The sequence below is a fragment of the Mycetomoellerius zeteki genome, unplaced genomic scaffold (assembly GCF_001594055.1).
Source record: "Mycetomoellerius zeteki isolate Tzet28-1 unplaced genomic scaffold, Tzet1.0 scaffold155, whole genome shotgun sequence".
In the NCBI taxonomy this organism is placed as follows: domain Eukaryota; kingdom Metazoa; phylum Arthropoda; class Insecta; order Hymenoptera; family Formicidae; genus Mycetomoellerius; species Mycetomoellerius zeteki.
In genome coordinates, this window is record NW_017256500.1 from 1,000,953 (window position 1) to 1,023,233 (window position 22,281).

A 22,281-nucleotide genomic window follows, 5' to 3' on the forward strand; every position below is an offset into this window, starting at 1 on the left:
CCGCATCAACCTCGACTTCGACCCCGACGTTGCCCCGCCCGCAGCCGCGGTCTAGTCGCGACGACGACTTATTCTGCCCGTCGTGCGGCCGACGGCGTCGCGAGGAGATCTCATGGATGATCGAGGACTTGGACGCCATCGAACCGGCACCGCTGGAGTCACAAAGAACGCCGACAAAGATCTGTAGCTGTGACGATACCGACACCCGTAGAGAACGCGCCAGTTTCCTGAGGGTACGCAGTACCGACGTGACATGGAGTACCAGCAGCTTCTTGTCGCCCGACGAGGCGATCTGGGATCTAAGAAGGCGCACCAGCGAGGGTACAGAGTTCCGTTGGGAGCTCCATACCTCGATCACAGACTTGGATCTCGTCAGAAAGACCAAGTGCAGCTGCCACAGTTTGATTCCGGGAGAGAAGAAACCAGAAGGTGTACACCGCGGCGATCTCAGAAAGCATCACAGTGCAGAGACGGACAAGTGGTCGGTCAGGCCAGAAAGTCTGCTGACACCGATGCACGACCTAAGGAAGCACAGCAGCGACGACACCAGATTTGCGAGGGAAGCCAGATGGTTACAGGTGCCGGACGTGATGCCGAATCCGAAGCCCAGATGTACCTGTCCCAAGGTGAAAACGCCACCACCCGCCTCACCAGTGGAAGTGAAACCGGAGCTGAAGGAACCGGAAAAGCTGATCACGCAGAAGGAGGAAAAAAAGTTGTACTACTCGAAGTCGTTGACGCCCGAGGAACCGGTTGTGCCATGGGAGAAGCCAGAGGTGAAGAGGCAAGCCAGTGAGGATCCGAGAGCCAGAGGGAAACCCAGGGATCGACCCAAGCTGGAGCGCTCCGCTCAAGTGAGAAGCGAAAGTTCGAGGAGATGGGGCTTCTCACAACGGGACAAAGACAAAGACAAAGAAAAGGAGAAGGAAAAGGTCATCAGCCCGGTGGAGAGCAAGAAGCCGATACGAGCAAGATGGGCCATGAAGCCGCACGTCTCTCTGCCCGCCGAGAAAAAGGCGCCGAAGTGGTACAGAAGCCAAGACGAGACGAAGAGCAAGAGTCTGCGCGAACGGCCCAAATACAGCATACGCAGGAGCATGTCGCCGGAGCCGGATCCACGGCAAGTAAGCAAGCTAGAGAATAGAATCGTGCGACGTCTGATTTCACCAGAGATCAGCATCACCAGTACCAAGTGGGCACCGTATGAGGACTCGTCGCCGTTACCGACGATCGGGATAAAAAAGCGCGAGCAGAAGCACATCAGCGATATCAAGTGGGCGCCGTATGACGAATCACCGAGCGACATCCCAGTCGAGGTAATTGATGACAAGAAATGGTCACCCTTCCACAATGTCACGCCTACGCACTGTCCGCCGCCGGAACCGGCGACACCCAGCAAGAGTGACGACGAAGAGTTCCGGTGGAAGATTCTTAATCAAGTCGCACCGTTCCCACTCTACCAAGGCGGTTGGAAAGACGAGTCGCCGGAGAAAACACCGCCGAAAAAGGCGACCACGCCGGATGACCTATCGACGCCGATCTGGTCACCAAGGGAGCCTACCACGCCCACCGCTAAGCGGAAGAGTATCGTGAAGCCGGATTACTCGCCGGAATACTCACCCGCGGCACGCAGGTCCAGCAAGCCCCGACTCATCCGGAAGGGTGCGATCAGAGTGAAAGCATCCTTTCCCACCACCAATCCTCTGGAGGACAGACTGCCCCAGGCCGGGCCGCCCCCGCCGACGGTAATAATACGCGCTGCTAGTGAGGAGACTAAACGACAGAGGCCCCAGCTGACCAGATCCAAGGCCCTGTTGGAGGTGCCGAAGCATATAGATGCAACGAAGAGATCATTGAGCGAAGAAGGACCGCGCATGCATCCTCGCGAGCGTCCCAAACCGCCTGGAAGAACTCGCAGCGAGGAAGTGTCCAAGTACGACGATCCTTGGTTGAGGGCGGAGTCTCCTGAGCTGCGTGAGTACGTTACGACGGTATAACGATTCCTTCCGTAAACCGTCGGTTAGGTGTCATCGGCAGTGAACATGGGCACTGGCTTCCTTAATTTATAATCGACCCGCTTATTACAAGCAGCTCAAAAAAATATGCAGCAAGATATATAAATGGAGATCGTGTACAGGAATTATTATTTTCTAATATATCCATTACTACAATTTTATAAAGAGTTACTGAATAAAAGTACGAGGTCTCAGACTAAAATGATATTAAAATTGGGGTTCAAACAGCTACTCGGAGAGAGAGGGCGTCCCGCGACAGACAGCGGCTCGGTTATCCTCGCAAGGGCCTCATGAAGAGATAATCTTCGAAACCACCTAAAAGACGAGACGCGGCAGAGCACAGCTAGTCGAGATGAAGATTAACGAGGTCGAACGAGAGAGGGAAGGAAGATTCTAACACGATCGCATCCGTATGGGTGCCGAAAACTTCGTTGGCCTACACGAAGACTACAATGGAAAATACCAAAAAAAAAGAAGAAAAGAAGAAAAACGAAATAACTTCGAATTCATTTTCGGCATTCAACGGTCGTTTCCATAGAAGAGGCGAGTCGAAACGGGCGGAAGTCGAGGCGAGGGGTCAAGGACTGACTATTATTATTTAAATAGAGTAATATATACATGTGCGTTTCGCGTTGCGCTCGCAGGGAAACGGAGGTACTTCTCCTCGGGGCGCGGCGCCTGAATATTCTCAGCTCAAGACGAGATGTAGGGTTGCGCGCGACTGGGCGGACATCCGGCAGGAAATCCGCGAACTCTGTGTGAGGACGAGCAGACGAAAGAGCCGGTTGCCACCCGGCGGGCGTATACGAGACGGTTCACCGTAGGGCGTTGATTGATAGTTCTGTACCGTAATTAGTAACGTAATGCTAAAAACGATTAAAATATCGACTAGGGAATAATAATGACATGAATCTCTAGAGTGTAAGCGTGACTAGTTGATTCGCGGAGAGAGTGTTACTCCGCTACGGAGGATCAGAGATATACACAGGGTGCGTCCGACGTGGATCGAGGAATCCGCCTCGATCGCGGACGCGCGCGAATAAATAACGTTAAGCATAATTTGTATATGTACGTACTCCGTACGTGTACACGTAATTATATAGTATTTGTAACGTTCGCTTTTTTTTTGAGCGACAAGTATATAAGGAGGAGAGGAGGTAGAGGAAAATGGAAGAGAAGGAGAGAAAATAAAAGAAAATCACGGAGATGCGATTCGAGCGCATCGTGATCAAAGGATTGGCCTCGTTCCAGGGGCAACGCGGATCCCCGCGAGGATCCGTCCGATCGAGAACTGTCGGGGCTCGACGAGATACGACTCTTTATTATTCGTTCATATCTGTTTTTCTTTTGCTTTTTTTTATACGTTATACACATATGTCGGCGTGCGAGATCGTTGGATCGTAGCAGCCCCGCAATTTACGATCGCGCGAGTGCGTGCTTGGATCCAGATTCGCGACGATCGATTTCGTTTGTTGTTTTGGGCGACGATCTGGCGGTCGTAACGTAAAGTTAAAAAAAAAAGAAAAACGTCGCCGGATACGTTCCCCCCCCCCCCGTGTGCCGGTGCGTGCAATATTAATTAAGAGGTCGAAACGACTCGAAACGTCGGTGGACAACCGCGTGAATACGGGATACTAAGAGAGATGAGAGAAAAACTCTAAATTTTTTGAAGTGGAATCTCACTCTAAGGAGTGAAAATTGAGCCAGTCTTGAAAAAGAGTGACTCAATTCAATCTTTAAAAGTGAGATTCACTCTTCAGAGTGAGATTTACTGTAAACATTTTAGAGAGTAAGGAGGACTCATACTAGCAAACGTCCAAGGGACTTTCTAGATGTTCGAAAGACGTTCCAAAGTCTTAAAGGATATATTGCCAGAACGTCCCTCGGAAAGTGCGCTATGTAGGGAGAAAACCGACAGGGTGTGTCCGTGGGGGGACGATCGGCTGCGCGTACTTGATCGTTTCTCCCTTTGTCCTCGGTGTAGTTCGTTTTCGATTGAACAACGCCGTGTCTCGTTGCCGCTTGTGTTTCCACTCGCCGCGCGTTACTCGCCTCGTCGCGTTCGCGCGTGAAGGACGTTTCGCGCAAGTTTTTTTTTTCCCACCCTTCCTTGCGCCTCCCGTGATCTTTTCTATATCGTGCGTGTGTCTCGTGAACGATACGGCTCAGTGTTATGCGCGGCTGATATTAACTGTGTATAGCATAGGAGATTTTTCATTTATAGGTACCGTCATCCATGAGCAGATACCGTTAACGGAGAGGCCACCCCCCCTCCCCCGCGCACATTAGGGGCGCGTTAGTTGCACCCGAGTGCGCTCGAGCGACGACGCTGATTAGACGCCAGCCCCTTATTTTCCTCCATTGGCGAACACGTCCGATCTCGTGTCGCGCGAACGGCTGCCGTCGTTTAGCGCATAATTTTTTTAGGATAGCTCCGCGTGAACTATAATTAACGCCGCGTGAACGCTCACCCGATAATTTCGCGGTACCTTTTGTCTAAGTACCTTAATACCTCTCTCTCTCCCCCTCCCTCCCTCTCTCTCTCTCTCTCTCTCTCTCTCTCTCTCTCTCTCTCTCGATGCACCCTCTCGACGCACGCTTCCCTTTCGTTCCCTTCTAGTCTCATCGATCGTCCATAATTGTTCTCGGGAACGCGATGAATCGATCGATGAACGATTAGTGATATTACGACTAGCGATACGATAGAAGTTAATTCGAGTAGCAAAGTATCCGCGGCGAGCAGGAGTCGTTACGTTCGTTCACTCTTGTACTCCGTTCGCATCTCGCCTTCTGAGCATCACGAGATCGAGCGGACTGGATGCATTCCGTGCGTTTCCTTCCAGAGGCGAGACGTTGAAACGAAGGGGGGGATGTTTAATAGGTTTTTTTATAATCTATTACTTAAGTTTTAAGTCTTAAACGTAAGAAATATTGACCAGTCGTAGTCAATTATTCTTGTCACATTCGACTGCGATTGGTTAGTGCCTTACGGATTAAGATTTAAAGTTTAGGCTGGCTTATTATAAGGTTCACAAGCGAAAACAGCGAGAATCATTACAGATTCTTATAGAAATTCAATTTAGTATATATACCGATCAATTTAATACTGGAAATTGCTTATTTTGAGTATTAATCACTATTTGCAATATTAAATTTCCATTTTTAAAAATTAAACAAAAACTCCCTCAAATTGTAACGATGATAATCCAAAGCGATTACTCGTATATTTTCTAGTCGTGGCTCATCTCAAAACGGGAAATGCACGGAATCGCGTCAGGTGAGGAAAAGGGAGCGCGATGCATTCGAACGAACGCGCAGGTCATTCCGCGATTCCGCCGCGAATCCTCGCGGGGATTCCCTGATCCACGACGGACAGGGCGCGTTTTCATTTCCGACCGTGCTTCCGTCGACGACGATTCGCAAAAAAAGAAATCGATCAACAGAAACCCGTTGTCGCGTTCATGGTCGTCGCATCCCCGAATTCGCACCTCGCGGATAGCGAGAGGTCAAGTCGTCGAAGGAGGCCGGAAAGTCGCGTCGCGTGGTCGCCGCTTGTATTGTACACATACATACGTACACGCATTATACGCTACATAGCGATTCGTTTCTCCACGAATTACACACGATATACATATAAAAAATATATATATATAAAATATAAATATATATAAATATATATATAGTTTTCTCCCCTCTCGTAGTGCGTACACATAGCAGTTTATTACGGCGTCATTACGTACTGTACGATATTATACATAGCATAAAAAAGAACGAGATTACTCGCGTACTCGCCATCAACCGAAGGGACGCCTATACCGCCATTCGCGCGCACGGCTGTCAGCGGATGGGCCGTGTATGCATATATATATATATATATATATATACGTACTTATATATATGTAGGTATGTGATATGTACGACACGGACTCGCGTTCGTTCGAATAATGAAGCAGAATGAATAAGGCACGTGTGTGCACTGAGAGGACGCTATTACAGTATAAAAACAAACTTGTATCCGTGCTGCCATTAGCGTTAAAGCAGAAAGCGGAGGTGCAGTGAGGTGTGAGGACAAGCCAAAGTATATAGTTAATGAAAATACACACGAATTTATGTCCACGAGGAGACGTACATACTTATACGTATGAAGAGTGTGAGAGAGAGAGAGAGAGAGAGAGAGAGAGAGAGAGGAGAGAGAGAGAGGAAATGAGAGAGAGAAAGAGAGAGAAAATGACAATGATACAAGCACACGCATACTCGCATACATACGCTTAGTTGCGTAAATCCGTGTATACATAAAGAAAATGTGGCGAACGAGAGGAAAGATTTCGCAAATGCCTCTTCTTTTGCTTTCTACTTCAACAAGTAAGTAGCAAAAGAGGATAATAAAGAATTAGATTTGGCAAATCGTTTTTTTTTTTTTTCACTTTAAAAGCTGTTTTCAAAGGAATTTCTTGTGACCCTTCGAAGGTTCGTTATGACAGAATTATACGAATGGAATCGGCGGGACGAGAACTCGTCACGAGTTAAATTGAAACGAACAAATGGTTCACCACACGGCACTTTACGCTCGTTTGTATTTTCCTTGAACTTACGTATACGGAGTTTCGCGATTAAATATAATGCAATACCAATTGACAATTGACAGGCATCTCAATCCCTCCCAGGGTGAATTCGTTTCGCGGCGCATGTGAGAATAAGTTTAGAGATCTTCATGTTGAATAATTAGCAGTCTCATCCTATGTATCGTATAATCGAGAGATCAAGCGGCAGTGAGCAGTACGTATTTAGCGGTAAAAGACACAAGAAAAAAAAATCTATATATGACGGATAAGCGGAACCTGGGTTATTAACGATATTCGTAGCGTGTGTACTGTATTTCGGGTGTGATCGATTTGTTATCTGAGTTTCCGAATTGTTACGTTTGCGCCTATTAGTATCATTCCTATTCTTCACACGAACGACATTATTATTATTATATTTATTACGATTATTAATAAGTAATGCTCTCTAACGCGATATTACATTGTGATAACGTGAAACTTGTTTCTAGTCCGGTTCTAGCTCTTCTAATCTCGTTAATTATATTCTATCAGTACTCAGTCCAATTCCCTGAAACTTCTCCCCTCTCCTTCCCCTCCCCCTTGTCCCCGACCGTAATGATTTGTCAAACGATACGACGCAGATGCGTAGATCTCGCGTATAGAAAGGTGCATCCTCTGTGCAACAAATACAGTATACAATCCATAAATATGAGGTCAATGTTGATTTGTTTAAATAAATGTAAGTTTGAAAACCCATTGTGGTATTTTATTCACGCGAAGCACGGAATGGTCATTTAAAGCTGTGTTCCAAATTTACTGTCAACACTGAAAATGCTACAGTTTACGTTACGTGCACTATAGATTTTCAGTACAGGCAGATTGATTGAATTTTGGAACATAGCCTACGTCTCGCACCAAATTCACGTATTAATTGATCTGCTCTTTAAGTAATTATATATATCTATAATTTTCTAACTTGAATAATACTTGAAATATACGTACTATTTACATTATATTTGAAAAAACGAATTTAATAGATTCAAACTTTTTTTATTGTTAATTGTTAATTGTGTGAGAGAACAACTACACTGAGAGAAAAACGTCGAAGTATTGTGAAGCAAATGTTACTTACGAAATTTGATTGTGATGACGAAATATACATTTCTGTGAAATATATCTTATTTCTGTGAAATATATTTCATTTCTGTGAAATATATCTCATTAATTGCAAAAAAATAAAATAGATGACTTATTTGCTAGGAATAAAATTTTATTTCGCCCGTATTTAAATAAATATTTATTTCAGTGAAATAAATGTATTTTTCACAAATATATTTTTAAACAGTGTCTTTTTCTCAGTGTACAGGGATATAATATAATTAAACTTGCTAATAATACGTTCTTATAACTTAGAGTATTTACCTAATCGATTACCGCAATAGTTTGTCACAATTAAAAAATAAAAATTATTAGTAAAAATAAAATATACTTTTATGCTCAGAACAGTGAAAATAAAAAGCTCTCTTTATAATCGGTTCGAAATATAAATGCGAATTTACGTCTAAAAATCAAATATACGAATGATTAGATATATGGAGAATAGAAACCAGTGGAATATAAATCATACAAATGTAATTTGACCGTATCTTTAAATGTTTCTAATCGATTATTTTTGTATTATCTTGTACGATCAACTCTCTACACACGATCGATAAAATAAGTCGCTGTAGTCGATAAAATAGTTTGCTAATTAAAGCGTTTACTTATCGTTGATAAAAGCGATTTCTCTCTCACAATAGATAACTTTCATTGTTTACAATTTCAATGGCGTGAACATAGCGACATGTCAAAATGGCCGATCTCAATAAGGAGCTGAACGAATATCTCCTCAGTAGCAAAAATGATAAACAATATAAAATCGCCGTTCCATCGGTAGCGATATCGAAAGCAAACTTTGGCAAATGGTTCGGAAAAAGTACCGACGAGACGGAGGAGAACGCAGGATGGGTCCAAAGATCACAGAGAGAATGTTGTCCTGCTATGGTACGGCATTGTCTCATAACCTTAACGACTCGACGGATGTTTTGCACTAATATTGACTAAATGTTAAAATTCTGATTAACTCAAAAAAAAATGTTAATACAAAGCAGTAATGCGAGATGACTTAATCGTTTAAAATTTAAGACGTTGTCTCTCTAAATTCATTTAATCACGATTAACCTGTTGAGTAAATACTTGTAGTATTTTGTAAACTTAAAACAAATTTTTGTTATTACAAATTATATGGTTGAGATCAATGTTCTGATAAATTTTACTGATTGAATTAATCGCTGGTTAATTTGAATTTAGTCGAAGTTAATCTTATTTGTGTACGTAAGATGGTATCTGACATTTTTCACGTTTCTGTAGTTTGAAGTATTTTTATATTTCTGTAGGAAAACTGTGAAATCAAATTTGATCAACTTTTGTTTATGTAAATTTATTAAAAAACATCCATTGTTATCAATGAAAAATCTTTTTTTATCAATATATTTAAAAGTATAAATAGGTAAACATAAATTAAATCGATTAGAAAACTAACTTTATGCTATAATTCTTATTGAATAAAATTTATATCAATGACTTTGAATATTACCTTTTTATAAAAGATTGATTTCTTTACTTTGATAGACGAGAACACAAAGACTCATATCCTTCGCTGTATGTTTTCTTCTGGGATTGTTATGCTTTTGTCTATCAGCGATTTATATTCCCGTTTTATTACTTAAAGCAAGAAAATTTGCTCTACTTTATTCCTTAGGAAGTCTCTTCTTTTTAATGAGGTACATATATACATATTTAAAAAATAATATGAGATATATCTGTGAATATATAGAGAAGAATATCATATTTCTAATAAAAGATTTCTTCCAGCTTTTGTTTTTTGTGGGGATCAAGTTATATGAAATCATTATTCTTAGCTGAGAAGAAGTACTTTACCATATTGTACTTTGCAACATTAACAGGCACACTTTACTTTGCTCTGCATTTGCAATCGACTCCTTTGACAGTATTATGTGCTATCTTGCAGCTGATAGCTACATTGTCCTTTTTAATAAGTCATATACCAGGAGGTACAACTGGCCTTATGTTCTTTACAAGAATATTTAGATCATCTGTAAAATCAAGTTTACCTGTGTGAGAGATAACATTACTATGCTTAGAATTATGTTTCATAATAAAAAGAAAAACAATATTTCCATCTTTTGTAAAATTTTTTAAAGCATCGTATAAAGTTTATATTGAGAAAAATATGGATATTAAATGAATTATCATTTATCTATTATCTAGTTATTAAAATTAATACTGAGAAAACTAACTTGAATTCGTTTTCATACATCCAACACACAATTTACATGCTCTAATCTTATACTATGTATAATTTATATGTGTGAAAATGGGGGGTTACTGTATTTTTGTTACAATTTGTTAGTGAAATTTTTTAATTGAGTTAGTTATATTATTAGTAAATACAATTCTATTTATTAGTATAAGTAAATTGATAATGAAAAAGGTAGAGTTAATTCTTGTATATAATGTATGTAATAATTTACAATATATTTTTATTATTGTACATAATATTTTTGTTCTATTTTTCTTTTTATACAGAATTTATTTTTGACACTCAATTAGAGAGTTAACGACTATATTCCAATATTTGAAGCTATAGCACAAATTTCAGCTCCAAATATTAAAATTTATTTATTAATTAGTTGAGTGTCAAATACAACGTTTATTGACAATTTTCTAACATGAAATAAGACAAATATGATTATACTTGATTACCTTAGACAATTGGAAAACGAATTGTAATTGTTATTTGAATCTTCAAAGCGATACAAATTCTTTATTTCCAATATTACATGAGTTATATCTTAGGATTTAATTTATATTTTTTATTCTTGTATTCATCACGGTAGAATGTTTTTCCATTCAAAATTCCTATACCACATGCAGGATCATACTGAGAATTGCACCCAGATCTCTCTCTCTCTTTTGTTCTTGCTGGACAATTATTCTACTACTAAACTGTCAAGTGCTTCTATCCTTTTTTCTTAGCAAATTTAGTTGCTTTTCTTCGTTTCTTACTTCCTTGTGTACATTTTATTTTTAATGATAAATAATTAGGTTGATCATTTCTGGGTCTTTTTAATATATTTTTTGTTTGCTTTGTTGAATCTACCTTATTTTTTAAATCATTCTCATCTGTATTTTTAGATTTTAGTGTACGTTTTTCTTCCTTGCTAATATTTACATATCTCTCATTCTTTGATGTACTTGCACAATTTTCATCCATGACAAAATCAAAATTACTATTTAAAGGAATAAAATCATCCGATTTTTGAGAGATTTGAGAACTTAATATGTTTGTTTGTTTCGTTGAATCTACCTTATTTTTTGTTAATTTTAATTCATTAAAAGATTGATTCTCTTCTATATTTTCAGATGTTAATATACACTTTTCTTCCTTGCCGATATTTATATATTTCTCATTCTTTGATAAAATTGCACAATTTTTATCATTGACAGTATCAAGATCACTGTCTGAAGGAATAAAATTATCCGATAGTGTTTGAGAGATTTGAGAACTTTTGTTGATTGCTGGCGGTACAAAAGCTCTTTTATCTCGTGAAGATCTGTATTTATACACATCTGCAAATACAACAACAGATTTTTCTGGCTTAGAAATATTTGGCTTTGTATCAGAATCCCTTTCTGTGATCTCTGCTTTATACATTGTGCTTTTATCAGATACTTTATCTGGTTGAAAACATTGAGACAAGCATTCTGGTGGTTCAAAGTCTTTAAAAGCCTCTGCTATAGATTTGTATATTGGATAGCAAACATTATTTGGACATTGCATTACCTCTTGCTGTAAGAAATAATAGATCTCTAAGAAATATTTACAAAAATATGTTTAAAATAATAAAATATTAATACCTTACCTTTAAAGCAAGAACTCTTGAGGGAAATCCCTTTTCTTTTGTGACTGTTCTCAGCATGGGCAGCATTAGAACAGGTATTTTTTTGTTCACTGCCATAGAAATAATATGTTTTATTAATATAAATGGATCAATATTAGCGTCTAATAAGACGCTACATACATTATCCTTTTCTAAGGCTCGAGTAACTTCATTAATACCTATAACCATGAATTTCCTAAAATTTATAAATCAGATAAAATAGCTAAATTTTTAACTATTTATAACTATATAATGCAAAAGGTACTTACAGTATATCTGGTTTTGGAGGTGCCTCTTCTAACATTTTTTTCCTAGCTAATGCACGATCTTTTTTTGTTAGGTTTTTAAGCATATCCTTAGAGATTTTACAATTAAATTTCTTTATTGATGGTAATATCCTATAAAACATTTCCACAATGATTAAAAATGATATTTTTTAAGATTATTTATGTTTTAAATCACATACTTACGTATTTAAGTTTGTCATCAACTCTGGATATTGATCTACATTGATAATTGGCCTAAGAAAACATTTTGCAAAAATAAGTTCAAACTGCAATCATCTTTAGTAAAATGTTAGCTTCAACAATGTTTATAAATAAATGTTCGTCTTTAAATATTTAATACTGTTACATCAAATTATTAAAACAAATGGAAAATGCTCCAAAATTAACATCATGTAAAAATACCAGAAATTCTGAGTAGGTTGTGCCAAAATATTCCGTAAACCCCTGATAGGCCCTGTTTTAGCTGATAAACTATGCCTCTGCTGCTTCTTTGTTAATACGGGTGTAGTCATGTTTATGTGATACTTGTTAATAATCCTTAAAAAAATACAGGGTTTATTTTCACTGATTGATCGCCTTTAGTCTTCTCTTGAGGTTACAAAGCTCCAATTCTAATATATTTTTACTTCTCAACTTTTTTTATCTTATATACCTTTCTTTTAAAAAGTCCAATAACAATTAGTTTCATCGAACTTTGCTGAAATTTTGCAACACTCGAACCGAAGCACAATTCACTTTGCACCTCATTCATGGTGCAGTCAGTGCAGATACATAACATATAAGGCCTGTTCTTTTTGGCTAAGCTTTTGTACCAGTTCATCTTTCTTCCTTTTCTCTTCAGAAAGAAAGAAGAGAAAGAAAGATGAACTGGTGCAAAAGTTCAGCCAAAAAGGACAGGCCTACAGATTCTACTATAATTTTGTCTCATAAAAGAAATATTTTGTTTGACACTTTTTTAGCTTATTTTTTACGAAGGTAAAAGAGCTGCTAAAGAACCGGATTTTGTAATTGACCTTTAAAACTGATCTGCGCAATAAATAAAATTATCTGCAATCCAGGTACGCTATAGTGCAGATCGAGAGAGATGAGAGCGAGAAGTGAGAAAGAACGATTTCATTTTGCTATCATAAAAGTGCTTCTGCAAGTGCAATAATACCTCGAGAATAGTCGAGAATAATTTTAATGTCATTCGATTTAATATAATGTGAGAGTTTGGTTCAATCTCTTTCAAGGAATATAAAAGATTGGAGGAGCAAATTGAATTCGTTTATAAAACAAGAGGTAATTATGAAGGAGACGGGCGACCTCACCGATTTTAATGAAATTAGGCTCATTCGACGCATTTTTGCATAAAACGAAAGAATCTGGCAGAAAAAAGCGTCGCTCTGCCCCACGAACAAAGATATTAAGCGTTTCACGACTATTTAGGTTAGGAAATCTGTCATATCGACTCGATATAGGCTGCGGTCCACTTGACGCTACAAACGCTTCGAAACGTTTGAGCGACCAATCAGAACAAAGAATTTTACGAATTGATTAATCAAAGAATGGCTGCGTTCAGCAGAACGTTTGTTTTGCAACTGTTGGAAGTTTCCTTCGCGCTAATTGGATCATACTTTTAGATCTAGAAGAATGGTCCTATCTCAGCAGACAATCATAAAACGGTTGCCTAACCGCGTGGAAGTTGTAGCCTAGACAGTGTCCGTTTGGAATATTTTTAACTCATGAAGACAGTCTTCTGCTAGATTCTTCCGTTTTATGCAAAAACGCATCGAATGAGCCTAATTTCATTAAAATTGGTGAGGTTTCCCGCCTCCTTCGTAATTACCAGTTGTTTGATATAAGATAGATAATACATAAAATATGTTGTATATCTTTAGGAATTAATTACCCAAGTAGCAAAGCGACGTCAAATGACGTCTTAATAACGTTTTAATGACGTCTTTAACGCCAATAAGATGTCATTAGAACGTTGCCTTGCTCTATCTGGGTAGTTTAGTTATCTCACCTCTAATATTGATAAAATATTTTTAAATAATAGCTGTAGTTTTTAAATTACGTATTTTTATATTTATTTCTTTAATAATAAATGAATGTACATCAATAATGTTTCATGTTATATATAATCTTTTCGATATTTTGCTTTCAGATAAAATCTCATGCATATACTGTAATTATAAATTTTTGTGGCGATAATTATAAATTACAGTATGAGTAAAAACATAGATGTTTTATCAGAAGAGATTGATGAGTTAATGTTACGTAAATTAGAACTAATAGAGGAAAAAGTTCATGGAAATATTCAAATGGAAACATTGCTGAAGGATGGCCACATCGAGCTGGCAAAAGCAAAATATATTCGTGGAAAGGAGAATATCGGTATGTTACAAGTTCCAAATAGCGAAGATACAGTGACATCCTTGTTTGATTTGGAGACTAAAACAATAAATGAGGATAATGATACTGAGCCATGTTTTGACATCAGTTTTAAAAAATTAAGCGATGACGCAGATGGACCAAAAGATCCTATAAAATGGTTTGGTGTATTGGTTCCACAAAACTTGAAAAATAGTCAGAAGCGTTTCCAGGAATCCATCTATCTTGCTGCAAAGATAGCAAATACACAGGCAGAGCTTATTTCTGTACTCTCCAAGCTGAAAATATTATGTATTGAAAAAGATAGTTTATGTTCTCCAAATAGTATTAAAACTTAAGCGATAAACAAAGATTTTCTAATAATTTCTAAAAATCTTTGTTTATCGCCTCTGTTATATAATTTTTCTGTTATATAATTAAAGTTTAATACCTACGGAAGTAATGAATGCTAAGTTACGTACAAATTTGATTCATGATATGAAAATATTTAATTTTTAAAATATATTTATAATATGTTAGATATTGGTCATGTTCAGCAGACTCAACTGTTGCGGAGCAGATCTGTGAGCGCTTGGTGTAGTTCTTCTAGATTATCCAATAACAATGAGCGCTCACAGATCCATTCTGCGACAGTTGTGTCTGCTGAATGCGACCATTAAAATTGCACGCACCAGTTATAAAATATTTATTCTAACGTATATAAATATTATGTATGTAAAATTGACTGTAATATATATCGAATTTTGTTTATACATAATCATATTTTTTATTTTCTTTCCTCACATATACACAACGCTATCATATAGACGTTCTAAAAATTACATTACTAAAAAATGTTTGTTTATCAGTAGAAAATATACTGAATTTCATTATATTAATATAATTATAAGCGCGTACATTTAAATCTCTAATCAGATATTTAAAAAATTTATTTATAAATTAAGTAAAAAATATATATATCAATTAATTAAAAATTAGAATTCAATCGAGACAAAATAAACTAAAATTAGATTTATCTAAATCAGAGCAGGTAGGAACCAAACTAAAAATCGGCCGAAATGTGCAACTAAATCTCAGCTCTGATCTAAATGATCAAATTATAATCTGCAATCAGAACAAAAAGATTATAATTATTTGATCGATTAAAATCTTGAGGATTGGCAGCTCATGGTGGAAGTAAAGGTGCATTCACATGCAAGCGTCAAGTAGCGGAAGCAGCAACCAATTAACGAGGCGATTAAAAATCGCCTGGTTGCTGCTTTACAGTGGCGTAAAAAAATGTTTTTTTTACACCATTGCCCGTATTGCTGGATTCACACTGCATCCGATTTTCGTCGTACGACGTTCTGCAACCAATCAGAAAACAGGATTCCGATGAATTTTCCTTCGTATTATCAGAATCCTGTTTTCTGATTGGATAAAAAATTCATCGGAATCCTGTTTTCTGATTGGTTGCAGACCGTCGTATGACGAAAATCGGATGCAGTGTGAATCTAGCAATAGTCCGGTCTTATGCGGGGTCTACAATAAAAGTCGTAGCGGTCGTAGGGTCTTAAGGTCGTAGAAAATTGACCAATTACAGCTGATTATTCTTCTCATATTCGACTGTGATTGGTCAATTTTCTACGACTTCTATTGTAGACCCCGCATTACGGCCACATTATAAACCAGACTTTCTTCTTCTAAATTTGTACAAACGCGTATTGTATGTACGCGATAGAAAGTACCGGTTCCCCATGAGGCATACTTTTCGAGTTGCGTAGGTTACGAAAACCAATCGTAAATTCGTTTAGCATTTCTGTTAGAGTGTACAACAGAAATTCTAATCAGCAATTGGATGGTTGCATTAGTTCCGCATTTCTCTAATCTTCCGCGAAATACGCCCAATGTGAATGCCGGCTTTCAGAATGGCGTATTCTAGTAAATAAAAAATAACGTATTCTAGTAAATTACTAGAATACGCAGGTTGCGCTTACGCAGATTACGCCGCATGTGATGGCACCTTTAAAGCAACCAATCAGCGCTATTTCGAATAGCGCTGATTGGTTGCTTCAATGACGCATTCTCTATTCCGCAGTTTTTTTTCCGCACCATGTGATTTCACCCTAATTCGCGTTTTCTCCGATAGAGGTCGTCTCTATCAACTTAACGGTTAGAATAGGGGCGATTTTCAAAACTCCGACGCGTACCATGTTATCCGTGTGGCTCCAACTGCTCGAACGTTCCATTGAACCTATTGAACCGTTTGTGTGTACTATTAGAGAATTCTAGTACTACTGATTACGACAAACGGATTGCTGAGAGTTACAGGCCGATAACATGTTAGCAGAGTGATAGTTCACGAAAGAAACAACAAAAAAGTATAAGAACGATGTCATTGTCACTTTTGGCAACTTACGACGAGCTGGTGAGATGTACGAACGTCTTGTTAAATGGAGCCTGCGAAGAAGGTTCGTTAATAATCATATATGATCGATATTAGTTGTTATTTATTCTCTTAACTTTTCTTGTAATAGTCTTGATCGACTTTTCTAAAATAATTATAAAATTGCTACATTGGACTGTACTAAAACTTTCCTTCTCATTTTAATCAAATTTTAAATCTGTATACCTATTTCATCTTCAAAAACAGTATACATAGTTCAGTTATAAAAATAAATCTATTATATAGATAAATTATAGATATAAATGTGTTGCTTCAATATTGTTCTATATAGAATTCCTACGATTTGCTTTAAATCAAGAAGAGATGAGACAGAAATGGCTGGCATCAGTGCAAGAATGTCAACGACTCCATTCAGCTTTGGATAAGGCTCATGCTGAAATTGCAGGTCTTGAGAGAAAATTGCGTCACGCAAGAAGAAACTTGGAAGAAGAGAATCATAAACGTCGTGATGTCGAGGATCATAGAGATTATTTAGTAACTGATACTTTTTTTATTTCTAAGAATACTTTAACTTTTTTTAATCTCAATTATTCATACTTATATCTTTTCCAGAAAGGACAAATTGATACAGCCAGAGATTTACTATTTAATGATAGAGAGAAATATCTAAATCATGAAACTAGAGAGAAATTACAGTTTCTTAATAACACTTCATTGAATCGTCAAAGTAACACACATATTCAAGACGTACCGATTGAAAAGTAAATATAAGCATCTTAATTTATACTCAAAGACTGATAATTACATTGGATTATATGACAATGTTATATTATATTATTTTAGGCTTAACACAATAGCAGAATTGAATTCTACTGGCTCATTATTGAGTGACCTTAATTGTTTATCAAGATCAGATGATGATTTTGAGACCAGTGCTATTTTGCAAAGTCAGACAAGACGAGAATGGAAAGAGCATCGCCCCAGTAGCGAATATTCCAGAAAACCTTGTCGCAATACATTGCACAAAGCTGTAGAATTAAACTCCTCTGATAAAATAGTAGCGACTACTACTGTAGTTATGCCAAAGGATGGTACAATTACTGCTTCATCCACGATCGAGGCTATACCCGGTGATGAAAACGCAGATCCCCAGATTCACACACATAATTCACGCAAACGACGTAAAAGTAGTACAGAACACAACAAATCAAAATTATCACATTTAGATGTAAACAAAATGCCAATTGATACAGCGGTACTTTACTAAATCATAATTCAATTGCCTTATATTTGAAATATATTCATAGTTAAAAAATAAGGGAACAATTTTTTTTTATTTTTAGCCATCAGCACCAAAGGCTGATATTCTTACAACTTCAGACTCAGAGGATGTTTACAAACCAAGTCCAAATATTGGTGGCTATACCATGAATTTAAAAATGTCTAGAAGTCATCATTTTGTAACAAAAACTGTGCTTAAGCCAGAAAACTGCACACATTGTGGGAAAAAGTAATTTTATTCAACTACTACATGAACATATTAAAAAGCTTGTAATTAATTTCATAAGATTTGCTATGGATAAGGAAAAAAATTTTAATGTCTTTTCATTTATTAATAGAATTCGATTTCCACATACGCTACTGAAATGCAAAGATTGTAGAGCTGCAGCTCATGCCGAGTGTAAAGGTTTAGTACCATTACCATGTATCCCAACAGGAAATACACCTACATTACGTGGTATACCCGTAAGTATCGTTATTATAGTTTCTATGTCAAAATATTCCAGCGTCAATATATCTTGACTAAATGTCATTTTCATGTACAGGGCACTATAGCTGATTACACACCTATAACACTACCTATGGTACCTTCCATAGTAGTTCACTGCATTAATGAAGTTGAATTGCGCGGAATGAACGAGCAGGGATTATACAGAGTGAACGGAGCAAAGGTAGATGTCAAATGTCTCCTGGAGAAGTTTTTGAAAGGCAAAGGCGCCCCGAATCTTTCTAACGTCGATATTACGACCATCTGTTCTACCTTAAAAGATTTTCTCAGGTACGTTACCCGAAATATATTCTGTACATAAAGGGGATGCAATATATATATTTATTTGAATTCATATTTTATAGAAACTTACGTGAACCGCTGATCACTGTCGGTTTGTTGGGAGATTTTATTCGTGCGACACAAAAGACAGATAAACAGGATGCTGACGCCGCTCTTTATCAAGCAATATCAGAACTGCCACAACCGAATCGAGATACTTTAGCCTTTTTGATATTACATTTACAGAGAGTATCGAGTAGCACCGAATGTAAGATGCCCATTAGTAATCTCGCCAAGGTCTTTGGACCAACTTTAGTCGGTTACATTTCCAAGGAACCATCTATCAACGATATTCAACATCAAGTTGCGGTAAGAAAAATTTCTAAATGCGCCATTATGACTGATACGGGAAATATATTGTAATATATTTTACGTTCTAGATAGTAGAGAGTTTACTTCAAATTCCATCCGATTATTGGGCAACTTATGTGAACCCTACAAACTCGAATTGCATTTCTACCCCAAGATCGGGAGAATTAAAACATACACCATCCACAGAATCACTTTTCAAGCGTAGTATCTCACGCGGTTTCTTCAATACTCCTGTCACTTCTAGGTGAGTAGCGCATAAATAATAATTGCATCTTACCTATATATTTTCCTTATTTCATATTTCACTTGTATTTACAGCCGCACTTTAATGAGGAGAAACAAGAAATATTTTGCTACACCGCCATCTAGAGTAGGATACTAATATATAAGCAAGTTTATACATTTGTTACATTATAATAACAATTTATACACAGAATTGTTTGGCCTAATATTTAACATGCCTATATGTATTCTTTTGTAAATACACTGAAATGCAATAAACATCGTGATTTATATTTATCTCTTAAAGTAAATCAACAATCTAATTTAATTTACAATGTTTTCCCTCTTTTAATAAGGAGTACTTATTAATTTAATATGTATATGTCCAATCTCCTATAAGATTTTTTCTAATATACAGGGTGTCTCATAACTCACCTGACAACGCTCGTGGGCAGGTAGAGCGGACTAAACTGAGTCGAAAAGTCCTCTACTATTTTGTAATTTTCGCAATAGTTAACAAGATATTAATTACTAAAAATTGCCGAATATTGGTCTTCAATAATTTTTTTCTCAAATATTATCAATTTTACAAAAAAACTGCAAGAAACAAAAATTGTTTATTTTCTTCTCATAAAGTTCTGAGAATTTTTTCAGAATTTTTTCAGAATTTTTTAATACCAGATTTTCATGATAGTAAAAATAAGAAAATGCAGTACTAAAAAGTTGATAAAAAATTCTGAAAAAATTTTTAGAGTTCTATGAGAAGAAAATAAACAATTTTTGTTTCTTGCAGTTTTTTTGTAAAATTGATAGTATTTGAGAAAAAAATTATTGAAGACCAATATTCAGCGATTTTTTGTAATTAATATCTTGTTAATTATTGCGAAAATTACAAAATAGTAGAGGACTTTTCGACTCAGTTTAGTCCGCTCTACCTGCCCACGAGCGTTGTCAGGTGAGTTATGGAACACCCTGTATATAATAATTATCTTAAGCTTTTATTTTAATACTGATATTTAAATAAAATATTGAAATCAACACAAAATCTAATTAATATTTAGAATATAAGTAGTTAATATTGTTATTCAACTTATTCAGCACTGAAATCTATATTTATAACTATATATATTTATTGTGCTATAGTGTTGGTGAAGCAGATGCCGCATTTGAGGTTGGAATCAACGGTGTAATCCTCAAATTTGAATTGCGTATATTATTGATCGTATGAATTTATGTTCGCGTATTTTTATGTAGAGAATTCACAACGAAATCTGATTTCTCTGAAGTTCGAAGATAATTATTCATCATTTGTAGTTACAAATATATAGCAAAATGAGCGTGCGTTCTTTATTAAGGTTATGCTCCACCGTCAGAAACGTTAATTTTGATAAATGCAGATTTTACTGCAGCAGAAATGTATTGAAGCTTCACGAAAGGGGCATGTACGAGGATATATTTCCCGATACTAGTACGTAAGTATACTGAATTATTTTTTGTGTTACTGAATATTATAAAAATTTTTATAATGCATTACACATCTCTTAATACTTATATCAATTTACATATCTTATATATATTTTTTAATAGAAACGAAATAGTAGATTTACTGAACAAATCATCCCAATGTGTCTATGCTGGCTTCGATCCAACAGCAGACAGTTTACATGTCGGCAATCTACTTATCCTGATGAATCTTTTACAATGGCAAAGAGCAGGACATCAAGTTATAGCTCTAGTTGGTGGAGCTACCGGTTTAATAGGTGATCCTAGTCATAGAAAATCTGAACGCATTGAAATAGAAAGATATGTAATTGAAGAGAACATCAAATCTATCACGAAGAACATAGAGACCATATTTAATAATCATAGAGATTACTTTTGGAAAAACAAGGAAACGGCACTGAAGCCTCTAATTGTAGTAAACAATTTGGATTGGTATACAAATGTAAATGTCATTGAATTTATCAAAAATATTGGAAAGTATTTTCGGATGGGCACAATGCTAGGTAGGTCTTCTGTCCAGGAACGATTAAATTCTGAGACAGGGATGAGTTTCACTGAATTCTCATATCAAGTATTCCAAGCATATGATTGGCTTCAATTGATGAAAAATTACAAGTGTCGCTTCCAAATTGGTGGCAGTGATCAGATGGGTAATATTATGTCTGGATACGACTTGATTACAAAAAGTACACGAAAACAAGTTTATGGTATAACGTTGCCACTCATAACAGCTGAAGGTGGAAAGAAATTTGGGAAGTCTCTTTTAAATGCAGTGTGGTTATCTTCAACGAAATCCTCAAGCTTCCAACTGTATCAATATTTCATCAGAGCTAAAGATTCCGACGTTGAAAAATTCTTAAAACTATTCACATTTATACCATTGAATAAAATTACTGAAATTATGAAGAATCATATGAACGATCCAGAACAGAGAAAAGCACAGAAATTATTAGCGGAGAAAGTTACACTTTTAGTACATGGAGGTAATTTTTATAAAAAATTATGTCATTGTTATTATTTATTGCATACTGTTATTTTTTGCAGAGGATGGACTATTGGCTGCAAAGCGTGCATCTGCAGCATTGTATGATAAATCAATTGAATCATTGGTAAGATTAAATGCATCGGAACTAACAGATGTGTTTGAAGGCGCAACTATAGTGGATGTCATATCTGAGTCAGGAATTACGATATACGAGCTAGCAAAAAAGGCAAAATGCTTTAAAACTGATCATGATGCTGAACGAATCATAACAGCAGGCGGATTTTATATAAATTATCAAAGAATTACTCATTTAAATGAGGTAATTGTACCTGGCATTCATATATTAAGCAATAATCTATCATTGCTGAGAGTTGGTAAAAAGACGTATCATATAGTTCGATGGCAATAAGATAACAAAAAAATATGTACAGATATATAATAAACAATATTTTAATACTCTAAAAGTTTATGTAATGATTATAAATGCAACAGTCTCCTCTTTTAACACACACGAATATCATTATGGAAAACTTTTATTAGA

The 22,281-nt window shown here is 36.6% G+C and overlaps 6 protein-coding genes across 7 annotated transcripts; 5 read left to right on the forward strand and 1 right to left on the reverse strand.

Moving 5' to 3' along the window:
• The first annotated feature begins 6 nt into the window (after nucleotides 1-6).
• Nucleotides 7-3,517, forward strand: LOC108720788 (serine/arginine repetitive matrix protein 1). Its single transcript, XM_018444970.1, has 2 exons — nucleotides 7-1,974; nucleotides 2,244-3,517. The coding sequence occupies exons 1-2, from the start codon at nucleotides 117-119 to the stop codon at nucleotides 2,315-2,317; spliced, it is 1,932 nt and encodes a 643-aa protein (XP_018300472.1). The 5' UTR covers nucleotides 7-116; the 3' UTR covers nucleotides 2,318-3,517.
• A 4,831-nt stretch (nucleotides 3,518-8,348) lies between these two features.
• Nucleotides 8,349-9,737, forward strand: LOC108720844 (vesicle transport protein SFT2C). The gene is made up of 3 exons (XM_018445083.1): nucleotides 8,349-8,599; nucleotides 9,227-9,378; nucleotides 9,470-9,737. Exons 1-3 carry the CDS (start codon nucleotides 8,408-8,410, stop codon nucleotides 9,735-9,737), a joined length of 612 nt encoding a protein of 203 aa, XP_018300585.1. The 5' UTR covers nucleotides 8,349-8,407.
• On the reverse strand, nucleotides 9,644-12,602 carry LOC108720843 (uncharacterized). The gene is made up of 7 exons (XM_018445081.1): nucleotides 12,499-12,602; nucleotides 12,249-12,383; nucleotides 12,030-12,080; nucleotides 11,829-11,957; nucleotides 11,542-11,755; nucleotides 10,382-11,468; nucleotides 9,644-9,711 (listed from the first exon to the last, which is right to left on the reverse strand). The coding sequence occupies exons 2-6, from the start codon at nucleotides 12,356-12,358 to the stop codon at nucleotides 10,638-10,640; spliced, it is 1,335 nt and encodes a 444-aa protein (XP_018300583.1). The 5' UTR covers nucleotides 12,359-12,383; nucleotides 12,499-12,602; the 3' UTR covers nucleotides 9,644-9,711; nucleotides 10,382-10,637.
• A 355-nt stretch (nucleotides 12,603-12,957) lies between these two features.
• On the forward strand, nucleotides 12,958-14,562 carry LOC108720845 (coiled-coil domain-containing protein 115). Of its 2 annotated transcripts, none has more exons than XM_018445084.1 (2): nucleotides 12,958-13,127; nucleotides 13,996-14,562. In XM_018445084.1, the coding sequence occupies exon 2, from the start codon at nucleotides 14,057-14,059 to the stop codon at nucleotides 14,558-14,560; it is 504 nt and encodes a 167-aa protein (XP_018300586.1). In that variant the 5' UTR covers nucleotides 12,958-13,127; nucleotides 13,996-14,056; the 3' UTR covers nucleotides 14,561-14,562. The 2 variants fall into 2 exon arrangements, with proteins under 2 accessions (XP_018300586.1, XP_018300587.1); XM_018445085.1 differs by lacking the exon at nucleotides 12,958-13,127 and adding an exon at nucleotides 13,606-13,645.
• Nucleotides 14,563-16,407: 1,845 nt separating this feature from the next.
• tum (Rac GTPase activating protein tumbleweed) lies at nucleotides 16,408-19,517 on the forward strand. Its single transcript, XM_018445080.1, has 10 exons — nucleotides 16,408-16,672; nucleotides 16,940-17,142; nucleotides 17,221-17,369; nucleotides 17,452-17,863; nucleotides 17,952-18,118; nucleotides 18,228-18,354; nucleotides 18,435-18,667; nucleotides 18,742-19,027; nucleotides 19,099-19,274; nucleotides 19,349-19,517. The coding sequence occupies exons 1-10, from the start codon at nucleotides 16,594-16,596 to the stop codon at nucleotides 19,410-19,412; spliced, it is 1,896 nt and encodes a 631-aa protein (XP_018300582.1). The 5' UTR covers nucleotides 16,408-16,593; the 3' UTR covers nucleotides 19,413-19,517.
• A 959-nt stretch (nucleotides 19,518-20,476) lies between these two features.
• Nucleotides 20,477-22,245, forward strand: TyrRS-m (Tyrosine--tRNA ligase, mitochondrial). Its single transcript, XM_018444846.1, has 3 exons — nucleotides 20,477-20,724; nucleotides 20,840-21,738; nucleotides 21,800-22,245. Exons 1-3 carry the CDS (start codon nucleotides 20,585-20,587, stop codon nucleotides 22,147-22,149), a joined length of 1,389 nt encoding a protein of 462 aa, XP_018300348.1. The 5' UTR covers nucleotides 20,477-20,584; the 3' UTR covers nucleotides 22,150-22,245.
• The last annotated feature ends 36 nt before the right edge of the window (nucleotides 22,246-22,281 follow it).

Coding starts and splice junctions, on each gene's coding strand:
- LOC108720788 (XM_018444970.1), top strand. CDS start 117: ATGATCGAGGACTTGGACGCCATCGAACCGGCACCGCTGGAGTCACAA. Junction 1,975..2,243: donor GGCGGAGTCTCCTGAGCTGC/GTGAGTACGTTA, acceptor GGGTTCAAACAG/CTACTCGGAGAGAGAGGGCG.
- TyrRS-m (XM_018444846.1), top strand. CDS start 20,585: ATGAGCGTGCGTTCTTTATTAAGGTTATGCTCCACCGTCAGAAACGTT. Junction 20,725..20,839: donor ATATTTCCCGATACTAGTAC/GTAAGTATACTG, acceptor ATTTTTTAATAG/AAACGAAATAGTAGATTTAC. Junction 21,739..21,799: donor TACACTTTTAGTACATGGAG/GTAATTTTTATA, acceptor TATTTTTTGCAG/AGGATGGACTATTGGCTGCA.
- LOC108720844 (XM_018445083.1), top strand. CDS start 8,408: ATGGCCGATCTCAATAAGGAGCTGAACGAATATCTCCTCAGTAGCAAA. Junction 8,600..9,226: donor GAGAATGTTGTCCTGCTATG/GTACGGCATTGT, acceptor TTACTTTGATAG/ACGAGAACACAAAGACTCAT. Junction 9,379..9,469: donor AGTCTCTTCTTTTTAATGAG/GTACATATATAC, acceptor GATTTCTTCCAG/CTTTTGTTTTTTGTGGGGAT.
- LOC108720845 (XM_018445084.1), top strand. CDS start 14,057: ATGAGTAAAAACATAGATGTTTTATCAGAAGAGATTGATGAGTTAATG.
- tum (XM_018445080.1), top strand. CDS start 16,594: ATGTCATTGTCACTTTTGGCAACTTACGACGAGCTGGTGAGATGTACG. Junction 17,143..17,220: donor AGGATCATAGAGATTATTTA/GTAACTGATACT, acceptor TATCTTTTCCAG/AAAGGACAAATTGATACAGC. Junction 19,275..19,348: donor AATACTCCTGTCACTTCTAG/GTGAGTAGCGCA, acceptor TTGTATTTACAG/CCGCACTTTAATGAGGAGAA.
- LOC108720843 (XM_018445081.1), bottom strand. CDS start 12,358: ATGACTACACCCGTATTAACAAAGAAGCAGCAGAGGCATAGTTTATCA. Junction 12,081..12,248: donor CAACCTACTCAGAATTTCTG/GTATTTTTACAT, acceptor ATGTTTTCTTAG/GCCAATTATCAATGTAGATC. Junction 11,958..12,029: donor TTGATGACAAACTTAAATAC/GTAAGTATGTGA, acceptor AATGTTTTATAG/GATATTACCATCAATAAAGA.